This window comes from Mytilus galloprovincialis, chromosome 14, assembly GCF_965363235.1.
Source record: "Mytilus galloprovincialis chromosome 14, xbMytGall1.hap1.1, whole genome shotgun sequence".
Taxonomy (NCBI): Eukaryota; Metazoa; Mollusca; class Bivalvia; order Mytilida; family Mytilidae; genus Mytilus; species Mytilus galloprovincialis.
This window is the reverse complement of record NC_134851.1, coordinates 31,383,620-31,400,369: the sequence shown is the minus strand read 5'-3', so window position 1 is coordinate 31,400,369 and position 16,750 is coordinate 31,383,620. Positions and strand designations below refer to the sequence as shown.

At 32.4% G+C, this 16,750-nt stretch overlaps 1 protein-coding gene across 1 annotated transcript; it reads right to left on the bottom strand.

Moving 5' to 3' along the window:
• Nucleotides 1-6,157: 6,157 nt before the first annotated feature.
• Nucleotides 6,158-15,829, bottom strand: LOC143059603 (cytochrome b-c1 complex subunit 7-like). The gene is made up of 4 exons (XM_076233120.1): nt 15,625-15,829; nt 11,321-11,383; nt 9,588-9,754; nt 6,158-6,443 (listed from the first exon to the last, which is right to left on the bottom strand). The coding sequence occupies exons 1-4, from the start codon at nt 15,719-15,721 to the stop codon at nt 6,291-6,293; spliced, it is 480 nt and encodes a 159-aa protein (XP_076089235.1). The 5' UTR covers nt 15,722-15,829; the 3' UTR covers nt 6,158-6,290.
• Between the last annotated feature and the right edge of the window lie 921 nt (nt 15,830-16,750).

Below are 16,750 nucleotides of genomic sequence, written 5' to 3'. Positions count from 1 at the left end.
TGGCATCGAAGAAATGCATACATGTAATAATTGCTACTGGCTGCTAAACAGAAATCCATGATTTTCACCTCTTACGTAAATTTATATGTATTCATTGTTTTAAACTTTTAAAAATAATTTTGTTTTGAATATGTCTACGGACGACGACGAACACATTTTTAAAAAGCTGTAGGACTAAAAATAATTTAAGACCGTGTCCAACTTTTAGATTTCAACATCCCATTATTAGTAACAGTTTATGGACAAACAACGTACATGTACGAACAAATGATAAATATACCTCTTCCTTTTGACACATCTTAGCCAGTGGTGGATCTAGAAATTTTGATAAGTGGGGGCCCACTGACTGTCTAAGAGGGGACCCGCTTCAGTGATTCCCTATATGATCAACCAAATTTTTCCCAGAAAAGGGGGGGGGGGCGGGGCGCCTGCCCCCTCCTAAATCCGCCTCTGTTAGCCGATTTTTGGTGTTAATTTTCTGGGGTTATACTGTTCATTTTCAGCAGTTCTGACTAAATGAATATTAAACATTCCATCCCAGTTTATCTAAGATATTTTTTAATTCTTAATTAATTGCATCTTCTGTCTACAAACGCTAAAACTGCTGAAGTTGTTTAAATGTTTCAACAAAGGGGCCAATGAAATTTCCAGATAAAGAGGGAATTTCTTTGAAACTTTATATATTTTAAATATCAAAATTATAATAAAGACAACTCTATGAGATACAAGTAGACAGTTAACATGATAAAACAAAAATATACATTTTATGAAAAATGAAGTCTTTAGCAAAAAGATAGTTAATTTGAGGAAAAGATACTTTTCTGTTGTCGTAATGATGCAGATCTGTGTGCAAAATTGCTATCATAATTGTTAAAAGCTGTACGTTGACCATTAGTTGTTAATATCCGTGTCATTTTGTCTCTTGTGAAGAGTTGTCTAATTGGCAATCATACAGCATCTTTTTTGTAATCATAAATCAGTCATTTTTTACTTGTTTTACATGTACTGCTAGACTAGCTAGGTACTAGTATATGGGGTTGTTTTTTTAACGTTTTTTTTTAAGTCCAGCTTAATTCATCGTTCTCATCAAGTAAGGATTTATCTCTGTTCAAACTTACTACGTGTATAAATTTGGTTGATAAAATTAGACAGCAACTCATTTGTCTATTCAAAGAAGGCCAAGGGAAATAACTCCAAACAAAATTATGTCATATTGAAACCAATCCAATTAATAGAGGTATTCCTGTAACAGGGTGGACAACCACAATACTTATGTTGGTAATTGTTTTGAATCATAAATGAATTTATGCTCACTCAGCCTTCGGTTTTGTGAGTCTTTGTTTACTCCTTGTTTTTTACCTGTTATTGTCTTTAAGAGGCCTTCCAGTGGGGATTTAAAAAGAATAAAAGAGTAAAGTTCATTCATGTGCATGAGAAGAAAAAGAATAAGTATTTAACATTAAAATCAACACACAAGGTTTAGTCCTCTGCTAGTTATTCGTATTAGTTTGTATGTGTATAGAACCTTGGCAACCCCACAGTGTAAATGTGAGCCAAAATTTGTTCCTGTGAAAAAAGTTCCAGTGGAACTAATATCACAGGAAATATGTTCTGGGAGAACTTTTTTCATAGATAATTTCAATATAATTTGTTCCGTCTCTATGAAATAAGTTCCATACTTTACCTGGTGAAATAAGTACCGGGTTGGTGAAATTTGTTCCTTACCTAGTGAAATAGGTTCCAGGTTTACGAGATTTGTTCCTTACCTGGTGAAATAAGTTCTGGGTTTATGAAATTTGTTCCTCACCTGGTAAAATAAGTTCCTAGTCTGTGAAATATGTTCCACTGGTTAAACAGGTTATCATATATACTGAACATTTGTCATCAATGAGTTTAAAGTTATCATTCAAGTGCATTAATATACATGTATTGATAACATAACAAATGAAAAATGTAAATCATCTAATAAGAATCTTTTGGACTATAGCAAATGTTTAATTATAAACGTAAACCAGATGCTCCGCAGGGCGTAGCTTTATACGACCGCAGAGGTTGAACCCTGAACGGTTGGGGCAAGTATGGACACAACATTCAAGCTGGATTCAGCTCTAAATTTGGATTGTGATTAAATAGTTGACACAGCATAGGTTTCTGACACAGAATGAATGTGTTCTAATGAACTTAAAATTTTTGTTTTCTCTTAGAGCAATTCACTATGCTGTTGAATATTAATCCTCTCAAAAAAATGTTTGAAGAAATTTTCTTTTTTATTTATGAAATTTCAAATGAGAAAAATTGAACCCAATTTTTTTAATCACATCCCCCTTTCCCTTATTCTAAAACTAATCTCAATTAAAATTTCTAATGGAGTTTGCAACAATAACTACTCATTTAAATACATCATAAAATATTAAGATGTAAAAAAACTGCTTGTTATCACTGAATGGTAAAGATTGTTATAATTTATCAGTTGGTAGTAAAAGTGAATATACATTGTATATTGTATAAAACAATGATTTAAGTTGATTCTGGACAAAGAAAGATAACTCCAATTAAAAAAAAATCTTGCTATTGCACAATATTTTGCAATTAGATATTTCTTGCTTACTATTCTGGACAAAGAAAGATAACTCTAATTAAAAAAAAAATTTGCTATTTCACAATATTGTGCAATTAGATATTTCTTGCCATTGCGCAATACTGTGCAATTGAAAAGACTTGCTATTGCACAATACTTAATATAATAATTTTAGATCCTGATTTGGACCAACTTGAAAACTGGGCCCATAATAAAAAATCTAAGTACATTTTTGGATTCAGCATATCAAAGAACCCCAAGATTTCAATTTTTGTTAAAATCAGACTAAGTTTAATTTTGGACCCTTTGGACTTTAGTGTAGACCAATTTGAAAACAGGACCAAAAATGAAGAATCTACATACACAGTTAGATTTGGTATATCAAAGAACCCCATTTAGTCAATTTTTGATGAAATCAAACAAAGTTAAATTTTAGACCCCGATTTGGACCAACTTGAAAACTGGGCCAATAATCAAGAATCTAAGTACATTTTTAGATTCAGCATATCAAAGAACCTAACTGATTCATTTTTTGTCAAAATCAAACTAAGTTTAATTTTGGACCCTTTGGACCTTAATGTAGACCAATTTGAAAACGGGACCAAAAGTTAAGAATCTACATACACAGTCATGACAGTTAGATTCGGCATATCAAAGAACCCCAATTATTCAATTTTGATGAAATCAAACAAAGTTTAATTTTGGACCCTTTGGGCCCCTTATTCTGTTGGGACCAACACTCCCAAAATCAATACCAACCTTCCTTTTATGGTCATAAACCTTGTGTTTAAATTTCATAGATTTCTATTTACTTAAACTAAAGTTATTGTGCGAAAACCAAGAATAATGCTTATTTGGGCCCTTTTTTGGCCCCTAATTCCTAAACTGTTGAAACCAAAACTCCCAAAATCAATCCCAACCGTTCTTTTGTGGTCATTAACCTTGTGTCAAAATTTCATAGATTTCTATTAACTTAAACTAAAGTTATAGTGCGAAAACCAAGAAAATGCTTATTTGGGCCCTTTTTGGCCCCTAATTCCTAAAATGTTGGGACCAAAACTCCCAAAATCAATACCAACCTTCCTTTTGTGGTCATAAACCTTGTGTTAAAATTTCATAGATTTCCATTCACTTTTACTAAAGTTAGAGTGCGAAAACTAAAAGTATTCGGACGACGACGACGACGACGACGACGACGACGACGCCAACGTGATAGCAATATACGACGAAAATTTTTTCAAATTTTGCGGTCGTATAAAAATATCAAAATGACGGTCCCACTTTGAGCCAGAAAGAGAAGGATAAGAAAAATCTTTCAGAAAAAAATAAAGTCAAAGATGAACATGAACATATGAACTAATTTGAAAAGGACAAAATAACTGATTACCGGTAATGATTCCAAAAAAACAAGAAGAAACAAAAGACACACTCTTTTGAAACTGTTCCATGCCAAGTACGTGTATGACTAGAAACAGGGCCATAACAGTTAACAGGAACCAAGGAGGAATACCACATATAACACAGATACAAATTATGATAAATTACCATCACTTTATCCTGTAGAACTTTACAGTCATGCCTTCAATTGCACATGTATCCCATGCCAGCACACTCAGTACAGCATTTAGCTTGCTTTATAATTTAAATGTAACAAGAAAATGTTTCGCTGTGCAATATGTTGCAAAGGTACTTATTTCAGTGAAAATAGGTTTGAGAAGAACTTATTCATTGATTTCTTTGAAATATGTACATATTGGTCTTAAACTAATATCGCAGGAACTATTTAAAACTTTTAATATTAACTGGAACAAAATCCATGGAGCTATGATATTTGTTCCAGAACTTATTTCATATTTGGTCAAAAAATTAGTTCTGGAACAAATGTTACAGTGCTGGAACATATTTTCTGTGATATCAGTTTTGGCGGAACATATTTCCTATGAAATTTGTTCCAGCGGAACAAATGTCACGCCGGAACATATTTTTTGTTACATAAATGTCTATAACAAGTATTATGTTTATACGAAAATACACATTTACAGAGTAAAATTCTATTAATCTATCAGTACCATGTACATTATGTGTCAAGCTAAAATATCCATTTAAACAGATTTGTACCAGAACTAGAATGTCCATTATTAATTATTTTTTCTGAATGATACAGCACCAACAATCACAGTTCTCATTGATCACATTTCAATGTAAATATTTTTGGCCTGAATCTGATTTGGCTGTTGTGATATCAGAAAATAAATGGAGACCATGCCTTCTGACTTTCACAGAAATAACAGTTACCACCTGTGGCAAAAATTCACAGACTAAAAATTTAAATAAAGGGTGAACAAGTTCAATGTCATGTCAGAGAATCTGTGCAAGTTTGGATGAATTTAAGATCATTTTATAAGTACTAGCAGAAGCAGATTAAGTAGAAATAGCTAACTGGTTGTTTGGATGGGTAACTCCCAAAAATGACATAATCTTATTAAGATTAAATATGCCTGGTACCTTCAATAGCTACTAGAACACACCCACGAAATCGGGGGCATTCAGATTTAAAGTATCAGTATGTAAAGTGTTGTTGGAAGAATTTTGTTAAATACAGAATGACTGGAGAATTTCAGCAAAAGTATCATAAGTCATAGGTTATTGGGGACAGGAAAATGTTTTTTTTACCCTCCACCTTTATTTCCAAAGTTCACAATTTTTGGTTTTCTATCAATTTCAATATGAACATACATTTAGTATGTTATGAACATTTATTTAAGTAAGGAGCCTGTAATTCAGTGGTTGTCGTTTTTTTATGTGTTACATATTTGTTTTTCGTTCATTTTTTGTACATAAATAAGGGCGCTAGTTTTCTCGTTTGTATTGTTTTACATTGTCATTTCGGGGCCTTTTGAAGCTGAGTATGCAGTATGGGCTTTGCTCTTTGTTGAAGGCCGTACGGTAACCTATAATTGTTAATTTCTGTGTCATTTTGGTCTCTTGTGGAGAGTTGTCTCAACACGGCAATCATACCACATCTTCTTTTTTTTTTGTAATCAATGAATTTTGTAAAAGATTTAATGACTGGAGAATTTCAGAAAAAGTATCAAAAGTTAACATGAATAATTTTAGCGCTTATCTGTATATTATGAACATTCATTACTATATAAATAAAGCGTATTTACTTTCTATTCTAAGTTTACTAATCAATCCATGGTGATCATTGATGTAGTATACAGACCCTCTCTATCTAATAAACTCTGTGACTGCCGTGGATAGTAAACTTGAAAATGATAGCAAATAAAATTCTGAATATACACTTTATTCGTAGTATATGTATGTTCAAAGTATACAGAAAAACGCAAACCGGAAGTCTAATCTGACTTAAAATTTCGTACAATGACGGGACAATACGCGGATGCCTTTTTTCTCGTTTTTCTCCTAAAATAACTCAATCTGAATAATCATATGAATGGATGACAAATGCGACTATGCACTGTACCTATAGGACACAGAGGCGTGTTGATTAATTTATTGTGGAAAGAAGAGAAGCGACACCAAAAATGAGTATAGATATACAAGTAATCAACAAAAGAATTTTTTATTTTATTTATTAACAACTTCCTGAACTCAAAAATCTAGATGGATTTTTCATAAATTAAAAATGTTCTCACAAGATAAAAAACATTTAAACTAAATATTGTTTCATGTCATAACAGTTTTTCTCTCATTTATCAATAGTTTTCTGCAATCCTAAAAGTTGTCCAATGGTACCGAAAATTCCCTGGGTCTTCCTTGTTCCGTTTTTCTCATCTAAGATCTTCCTAAGTCGGTGCTCATCCTTAATTTTTTCAACTATTGGTGATAAATAATCAACATCCTAAAATTAAAAATATAAATCAAGAACAATTTATTTTTTAAAAGATCAGAAATAATTTTCGAACTTGATTATTTAAGCTACATATACAATCTACATGTAAATGTAATTTTTCAATGTATAGTATTTTGCTTGTGTCTTTTGATGCATGGTTGTATTTTTAGACCTATATGCTACTCTAATGATCAAATAATATTGATATTTTGAGTTAGTTTAAATTATATATATTATATATACATCTGTCAGTTTCACATTCATTCTTTAAATAAAATATACAAAAAAGTATCAATAAATCTTAAGAGACAGTCAGGGCTTTCAACAGAAGGCGGTAGGCGGCGATTTTCGTCGTCTACTTGAAGGAAATCCGCCGCCTACTTTGCTCAAAATTGTAAAATTAAAAAATCAATAAAAATGACTGAAGGGGAAATTTACGCTGTTGACACAACCAGGGGATTTCCGATAAAATGTGGTTGATATTTATAAACTTTCCCTATCTACGTGAAGTGACCCGAGTGGTCACGAACGCCTAGGCTGGGATCGCTATCAACAAGGAGAGTAAGGCGAAAACTACTGAAAGTAGAAACCAGCAGAAGGCACCCGAACACCGTCCGTAAACAGACTCCTGATTGGTCGATTTACAACCGGTTTTCTTAAACGACCTACGATTGGTGTAATTAATAGGCGTGTACGAAAATGAGTAAACGAAAACAAAGTGACATCAGTCAATGGATTAGAAAAATACAAAAACAAGGTGCTTTATAAATATTGAATGGAAATACAACTTATTCAAAGGAGAACACTGTATATTTTCACAATGTTAAAATAAAATAAAAAACAAACAAACTCCAATATAAACAACGTACAGCCACTGACCCACGTGTTCGCAAGGACACCGATCCCACGTTTGTTTTAGATTCAAATCCTATTACATAGAGTGAACTACATGGACATATTCCTTTATAACTATGTTGGCTTTGTATTAGAAATTAAATAAATTGGTGTCGCAATCTTCTTTTCTTTGTATCTGTAAAGCATCAGTCAAATTTGGGGCCACTTTAGGGTCTTCTGACTTCAATGCACAATACAATCGTACCCACACTCAATGCCCATGTCAAGGATCATATAATTTATTATCCTGTTAAGGATTTGTCTGCCTCTGTTGTATCTACTGAACTGAATGTTAACTGCCGTAGCAATACTCAGGATGATAGCAACTTTGACTTTTAGAAAACAACAATGTTAAGCCAATTAAAAATACAAGATTTTAATCAATATCAATTATATTTTTCTTTAATTAAGCAGATGCATCATCTGACATAATCATTATCACCATGGGCCTTGCTCATTGTTGAAGGCTGTACAGTGACCTATAGTTGTTAATGTCTGTGTCATTTTGGTCTCTTGTGGATAGTTGTCTCATTGGCAATCATGCCACATCTTCTTTTTTTATATGTTTACCTTGACTTGTCTGTGAATGTTCATAAATGATCATAGACTAGTTCAAATTACAAATTTACATAAAGTCTTGGGATAATTTATAATTTACCTTCCATGTAAAAAGTATTTAGGGTACATCAAATTTTACTCATTATATATAATTTACTAGAGTTGAATTCATACAGTTTTGGTAATATTAGGCAGTAAAACATAAGATGAAGAATTGATACTTTTCAGTTTTTCACCCTTTATACCTGAAATGAAAATCAATACAAATCAACTCAAGAAGTTCAAGCATAATATCAAGTATAATAAAATTTTATTAATGAATAAATATGATCTTTCCCTATATTATCACCATGTCATTGCTATTCTCAAACAACTTCAAATACAAGCTTTAAGTTGAAGTCTGGATCAAATGCATATATAAATGTAATCTGTATTTACAGAAAATCCAACCATGCTACAAATTTTAATCAAACATTTACATTATCTTCATTAAAAAAATGATGTTTTGAGAGGACTGAAACAGGGTCCAGGAGACTCCCAGAATGCAGGATTTTGCACCATTTTAAAAAAAAATTCCGGGGCCCTTGAGTGGGCCCCAGACCCCCGGCCGTAGGTTCGACGAGCAAGTTCGTCGCCGCGGCCGGCTTCGCCGTCCGCATTAATGGGACTCCTATTTTTTGGTTTTATCCTCCTACTTCTAAACTTATTGAAAGCCCTGGACAGTTGTGATATTTTTTCTTAGTTGGAAATTCAAAGGTTATGTTTCATTTTCCAAATATATATGGATTTCTAAGGTGAAGACACAAATTAAATATGAATTTTAATTTCTAATAGAAATAAATGTATTCCTTTAGTTCAACTCACTGTCTAGAGCTTGAACTTACAATAGTAACAGTGTAAGGCCTTCAAAAATTGCTCTCAGTAGGCTTTTAAATAGACAGTATTTTTTTTTATAGCAGACAAATGAAATTTTTAAATTTGTTTTCTACAGATTTTTTTTATTCGTGAAGAGTAAAAGAGGCAAAAAATGCAATGCAAAAAATGTATAGCAATGTTGTCAAGAGCAATTCAAAAAGAATGAAAGATAATTCTTTTTAACTTTATTCACATGAAAGTAAAAATTATCGATCAGAAATTACTACAAAAGGGAGATAACTCTACACAAAAATTATTATTTCCCTAAAATATGAATAAATAAAATAATCTTGACCTTAATGTTACAGAAAAAATATATAAGAATGAAAGAAGATATGTATTACGAATTCACTATTTATTAAAATATCTAGCTAGAAAAACAGAGCAATAAAGCCTTCTACAATACAAAAGAATTATTTAAGAATAATCAAAAGATTAGGGAGCTACCATTTAACATAAAGGGTGAAGAGGTATGGTGTTTTGTCGGAGTCAGAAATTTCAGATGATTTAATTTTTAGAACCTATCAATGAAATATTTTTTCCCCCAAAGTTTTAACAACAAAGGTATGGCATGTATGGCATGTATGCATGGTATGGTGAGAATCTGGATTCAGAATATTTTGTCATCTGCTTGATATTTTTTTTCTCCATCAAATTTGGGATCGGAATAATTATTCTTACGCTTGAAATAAATGGTAGTTCCTTCACCATATTATATGTGAAAATTGAGAGTTTTGTATCAAATTGAACTTTGTGTTTATATAATTACTTTACATTGTTTCATACCTCGTCATAGTTTGTCCATTCTTCCTTGGGTAATATTTCCTTGCTGTGACTGAGAATAAGGGCTCTGCTCATTCTGAATTCCCTGGCTACTTTAACATCATTAGGGAGTCTTTCTACAGCTTCTTTCACATACTTATCTACATATAAACAGTCGTCTCTCATCAAACCTGTAAAAAATAGATTCACATACAAACAGTTATCTTTATATCATTATGCTTATGACTTGATCAAATACAATGATAAACATCCAAAAGACAATCCTTCAACAGTATCTCTGCACAGGAACAAGTTGATATTGCACATATTTAAGAACCAGTGGTGAAAATGAAATGCGTTAATTTTGCTAGGGTAGATTTTTATTTCATCCCTATTTTGGTTCTGTTTCTATACGAGAACATTTCAGAGAGTAGACAAGAAGGATAAGGATTCAAAGTTATGTATTGATTTAATATGAACTGTATCGAAATTTATCATTCACCAGTGTAAAACAGTATATTGTTATAGATTGTACCATTAGAATGATTAGGTAGGTGTATCATTACAGTCTTAGTATGTACATGCATAAATGTACAATGTATATGTAAAACAAGAATGTGTCGGATGTGTCCCCAGTACACGGATGCCCCATCCGCACTATCATTTTCTATGTTCAGTGGACCGTGAAAATGGGGTAAAATCTCTAATTTGGCATTAAAATTAGAAAGATCATATCATAAAGAACATTTGTACTAAGTTTCAAGTTGATTGGACTTTAACTTCATCAAAACCACCTTGACCAAAAACTTTAACCTCAAGCGGGACGAAAAGACGGACGACATACTAACTAACAGACGCACAGACCAGAAAACATAATGCCCATAAATGGGACATAAAAAAGAAGACGTAGTATAATTGCCAATGCGACACCTCTCAATAAGAAACCAATATGACACAGAAATTAACAACTATAGGTCACTGTATGGCCTTCTACAATGAGCAAAGCCCATACCGCATAGTTACATTGTAGCTATAAAAGACCCTGAATGACAATGTAAAACAATTCATACGAGAAAACTAAAGGCCTTATTTATGTATGAACTCTTATATAGCCGATTATGTTTTGCTCATTTCATGATAACTTTAGGCCATACAGTGACCTATGGTTGTTAATTTCTGTATCATTTGGTTATTTGTAAAGAGTTGTTTCATTTGCAATCATATCACATCTTCTATTATAATTTATAACAGAGTTTCTTAAATGGCTATTTTGTCTAGACAAGTTTTTTTTCCATTGAGTTTGATATTAAACAACATTCATGACATCAGCACCAGATACACATGGTATACTATAAGATCTGATGTCCTATAACATGTTATATAATTTTTAATGAGCTTGCCCGCACTATTGCATATGATCACTCTACCCAGACACATTGCTAATAATTTTCATGCATTTAGCGCTGCAGCTGTGCCATGTGTGCAGCACATGCAGCAATTGCAAATACAAATTTTGTTGAGTCTTTGTTTTGATACTTTTAGCAAGTTTCATTTTTGTTAATGTTTATCTTTTTTGTTTTATTTTATCTTTATATTTATAATGATTATTAAAACAATGAACATGTACATAAAACTAATTTAATCTGAGGTTCAGCTAAGCTATCATGGCTTCCATAATATTCTTTAATATAAACATCTTATAAATATACATTATGTACATATACATTACAACATGTACATGTACAAGTTCAAATTACCTAGTGTTGGGAAATAAGATTTGTAGTAAGCCCATCTACTGAGTCCGACCAACCATTGTGGACCTAAAAATATAATAACATATAATGAAATTTACATCTAAATAAATATAATATATAGTATACACACATACAACAATGTACTTGTTTCATCAGTCTTCTTGAAACATTGAAATTTGTGCCTGACATGTTGTATAAAGGCAACTGAAAAATTTAACCTGGCCAAAAATTTAACAATTTTGTTTGCTGTCTCATATGGAAAGTTGACTTATAAATCAAAACTGACAGTTAATACAGACTATATCGGGTTTTAACATGTAAAATGTTACTTATAATTAATATTAATACCCCTACAATGATCTTAGACTTGATTGCACTGACCAGTTTTTCAAATATTAATGGATAAAGAGGGGTAACTCCAGCGTAAAACATTTTCTGACATTTTGTAGAGTTTTAATTTCTGTCTTACATTTTCATATGTATTATAAGCAATAATGCTCTGACTGGTTTTCTGTCTGTTATGCAAGAATAATGTTGTCATAAATTAAATTGGTGATATAATTCAATCCTATTAGTCTATTACCCCCTTTTAAATGACGAGAATAGACATGATGGATTGGTGTAAAATGTAAAATCCTGACTGCCATCACAGTTTAGAAAAAAATACTTTTTAGAAGAGGAAATTAGACTTTAAATGTGTTTAAAAACCTTTGAGCATATGCATGTAGGTGTTGCAAACATTAATAAAGGACCATTTTAATAAATTGTTAGTCCTCTTTAATAATAATAAATTTATTTGTCATGAATGTTTCAGTTAAAGAAGATTTTCACCAATTGTGGCATCATGGTCATTAGTGGCATCATGTACATGTACATTTTAAATACATGAAATACACAAAATAAGGAGAAATTTAACATTGTTTAACATGTTTAATAAAAACCGGATTTTGGGGATAATTTGGCAAGACTAATTTTTTCCCCCATTAACAGCAACATAACCCCTCGCCCCAAAATTATTTTTGAGGAATATTCTGAAAATACTAATTTATATAACTTCCAAAAAAATAAAAATGTAACAACCAAACAAAATAGGTCGAAGGATAATGAAATCTATAACTCCTTTTTGAACATTTGTATTTCGGTCTCTATAAGTAGTCTTACATTTTTCTTCATTATTCTTTTACCAATACATACAACTAATCTTTACTAAATTACATCTTTAAAAAGCACATTGTTTGGTGGGTTTTTTTTATGGGGGAGTGGGGAGGTATTGCTGGCTCTACTCCTTGGGTGTTTAGTGGGCCAGATAAGGTTCTTCTGTCAATGTTGGTCACTATCCTGTATACCTTATTGCTATTTGGAAGCTGTGAGACTAATTCAATCACTTTGTCCTTTGTGACTTCAGACACTGAGTTTCTAATGCAATGTCAACTTTTTACTGGAACCTTTAGTTTGTTGTTCCAGTATCAAGGGTGGACAAATAGAGTGAATTGGTATTTTATATAGGATAGCAACCGTCATGGATAGGGAAGGCCATTGACAATCAAACATCATTTGACCAGCTAAACTTAAAACTGCGAGATGTGTAAGTTTAGGGTGCAAAAATGTATTGGGTCAGGCCCAGGGGTGTGGAAATGCTATGCCCGACTCGCCCAACTCGTACATTTTAACACCCAAAAAGTAATTATTTTTGTCTTGGTTGCCCGTGGACAAGTAAAATAATAAACAAGACAAAGTTCAAATCCAACAAAAATATAGGATTAATTTCAAAACGTAATTAATGTTTAATTTATGTAAAAGAAACCAATAATCAGCGAGTAAAAACATATATTTAAGTAAAAACATCAATGTTCATGACGATAAATATTACATAACTCCGGAAATAGATCGATTACCAAAATGAATAAAAATAAGTATGCAAACCTGAGTCGCGTAATATTGCATTGGCTTTGTCCTTTGACCCGGGATCGTCGATCATGTTTTATACACTATTCACCGGAAGTGTCATTTCTTAAGATTTTGACTCGAAATTCAAATTGATAAATACTTAATAAAACATCGGGCAAGCAAAAAAAAAAAAGAATAACGAGTCAAGTCGAAAGCATGAAATGCAAACAGAGAAGGTCAAGATGTATATAAAAAAATACGGAAGGGAGGATATCAGACATCGTGGATATCAGATTACCCCTTGGAAAGAAATTCACATAATAAGTTTTGTTTTTGTCTTAATATTTATAGATCAAAGGCAACCTTATTTGTTGTCTAAGTGGTAAATAATTTAGAAGTGTTCAACTATCAAGAAAAAATCAAGTGTGTCAGTTGATAGAAATAATTAGTTAATCTATTATTTAGTTCCATTTCTTAACTCACTGTCCTCTAAATTTAGTATATGTAGTGTACCTACTGGCTACAATTTTTATGGAAAAAAAATGCTGCAAACTTGTCCATTAAATGTCATTTCATTTAGTTGGTTTGCTTTTGATTTTCTGTCCCATTGATGTAATTTAACATTATATAAACCCATTTCCAACATTCCTAAATTTTTACACATATAAACCAATAGACAACTTTCGAGTTCGATGCATTTCCGTCAAAAACTCTGGTTTTAGTGAACGTCATTTGTGCGTTTAGGGGCGTCGTCACTTCCGTTTCAATGTTGAGCGAGTGGTTGGAAAACTATAATTCTAACATGACGTCCTTCAAACGCTTTGAGTACACACCCGTGGTAAAATATGAATATATTGCCAGTGCTGTTCCGATTGTACTCCCACGTCATATGCTTTTTTATGAATGAGATACCCGACGTCATAGAACAATGACGTTAGAATGTAAGCATTTTACGGGAAAATACACGCTTGTGAATCCGAAAATCATCACAAGGAAACATACACAAATGATGTTAAAATGTGGCAAAAGCCCTTTATTGTACATCATATAAGACATATAAATAAATTATCATTCAAATTCATCCAAAACTGTCTAAATACATTATTTTAAATAGTTTAAGCATGTCACTAATGCAGTTTGCTCCGTTCTTTTACGCTAGTTTATTAGTGCGTTTATTTATGGGAACGGCAAATATTTGCCTACACCTAGAGCGCTTCGATCCAAAAGAATTGCCGTATGTGTCCTATCAGAATCGAAATAATTCATGGGGGCTTGAATATATCTAGATTTTACCACGGGTTGTCCCTTTATGCCGATATTTTACCCCTCGCTATCGCTCAGGGGTAAAATATTTGTCATAAAGGGCCAACCCGTGGTAAAATCACGATATATTCAAGCCCCCATGAATTATTTCTTAATTCTATATTGTACGAATTATTCAGCAAATTAAATTCTCAAAATTGACAATCAGCATTGATGTCATTAGGGAATTGTCATTAAGTAACTACAGAACAACCATTATTTCTAGTTTATCCTGCACAATGACGATCACTAAGACGCTTGATGAACGTAAATAGTGCAGGGATACAGGCGATCCCCTCTATCTGGTAAATGACGTCATAAAGGCGCGCATAATTGACGAGTTTTTGCTGGTGACGGATGAACTCGAAAGTGGTCTATTGATTTCACTGATTTGTTAGGGATGCAAAACAGTGCTAAGAATCATATATTAGCTAACAATGAAATACTACAATATTTATTGGGACCATCAGGGCAAGTAACTTTTTTTCCGGACAAGTAAAATTTACAGTTTTACTTGTCCAGGGACAAGTGCTCACAACAATTATTTCCACACCCCTGAGGCCTCTACAATAACTTTTTTTTTCAACTTGTCCTGTAGGACAAGTACATACCAAAATTTACTTGTCCCAATGAAATTGCTACTTGTCCAAAAAAATTCTATTAAAAATAACCTTTTTACATTTTTAGTTGATCATGTTGATTAAAGGAGCAAAACGAAACTATATAACATAATTTGATTTATTTCTTTTGAAATACTTTTCAAAAATATGAGTCAATTACAACTGCGAAAATCCTTGCTAACACTTGCATAACCCGGTTTTCTATAAAAACAAGGGAAATTTTGCTCTTTGAATATTTGTTTACTTTGTCAGATCATCAATGATCATACAGTGTTCACAGTTTTTTATCTGACGGCAAACATTTTTGGACAGGTCATTCTTCACTGAAATTTTAATAATGGCTTAACTAGTTTCTAATTCAAACAAAAGTTATAAAACATATATATGTAAGATGCGGACAGGCCATTTGACCTTGGTTTGTTCTAGTATTTATCACTCAGTTAGATCACCAGTTTCCATGTTATTCATTTGTTATGAATTCCGAGTACTAGTACCTACTTGTTGCTAAGGCTTCTTTTCTGGCTTCGATCTTGGCCGCTGTACAATAATTACGGGAAGACCCGATCCCAACCTGGCAGAGCTTTCTCAACGCCATTGCTGTGTCTACTGGAGCTGTTATTGTGTAAAAGGGCGAACAGGCAAAATAACCAGGAAACCAGCATTCGTCATGAAGGTCTATCTAAATACCATATCAATATTACGTAAATTGAAAAGCGCAACGTACTAAACCGAACAAGTCAAATCGGCACCTGTGGTCAATTCGGTTTCTATAGAAAGAGTCAAATCGACACATGATTAAGTCGGCATATCATTTTATTTAGTTTAAACAATATTTATTTAGATGAATTTAAACATTGAATTAAACGATATGATACAAATGAAATAAAATATTAATGATTCAGAAACGGCCAGCAAAGTTTGATGTTACAAATCTGTCTCATTTTACTCAAATAATACACTTGATCAAAACATTGATGTACATGTATATACTGACATGCTATGTAATGAATATATGCGTATGAAAAAGGTGGAAAATACATTAGAGAGAAAAAAAAATATACATGAATTTTTGAAAAAATCATTTTCTTTAGAGTGCTCACTCGCCAAAAAGGTTCGAGGCTGATATTTTACAACATTTTACAATATCAATGTGTAGAATACCCGATAATCTATACTTATCGAGATGACCTACAAGGACTGCCGCGACGGTCACACAACCCATATTTTTTTTACATCTGCATGGTAGCTAATGCCCCTTTAGTTCACATGCAAAACGATACTGTTCAAACATGTCAAATGACCCTTGAATTCTTCATTGTCGATATCTAATTTTCTGAAATAATGTTTTTTCTTGTTTTTACTGTTTTTTACGCTCTGAGTGACTGTCACAAACCTGTCATTTAGCGGGTGCAAAAAAAAAAATACAAACAACCAAATAACTGCAATCGGGCGAGCGCAAAGTAAAAAAAAAACTGCATTCAAGCCGGAGCGCAAAGTAAAGAAAATCACAAACTTGTCTTTGTACACGCGTACGCATTTGAATAGAGTTGAAAATATACACACTTATATCGATGTGTATAAAGAAGACGCAATCGATCATGCACCTCATAATATCTCAGATAAT

Coding starts and splice junctions, on each gene's coding strand:
- LOC143059603 (XM_076233120.1), bottom strand. CDS start 15,721: ATGGCGTTGAGAAAGCTCTGCCAGGTTGGGATCGGGTCTTCCCGTAAT. Junction 11,384..15,624: donor AAAAGAAGCCTTAGCAACAA/GTAGGTACTAGT, acceptor TTATATTTTTAG/GTCCACAATGGTTGGTCGGA. Junction 9,755..11,320: donor ATCTTATTTCCCAACACTAG/GTAATTTGAACT, acceptor TATTTTTTACAG/GTTTGATGAGAGACGACTGT.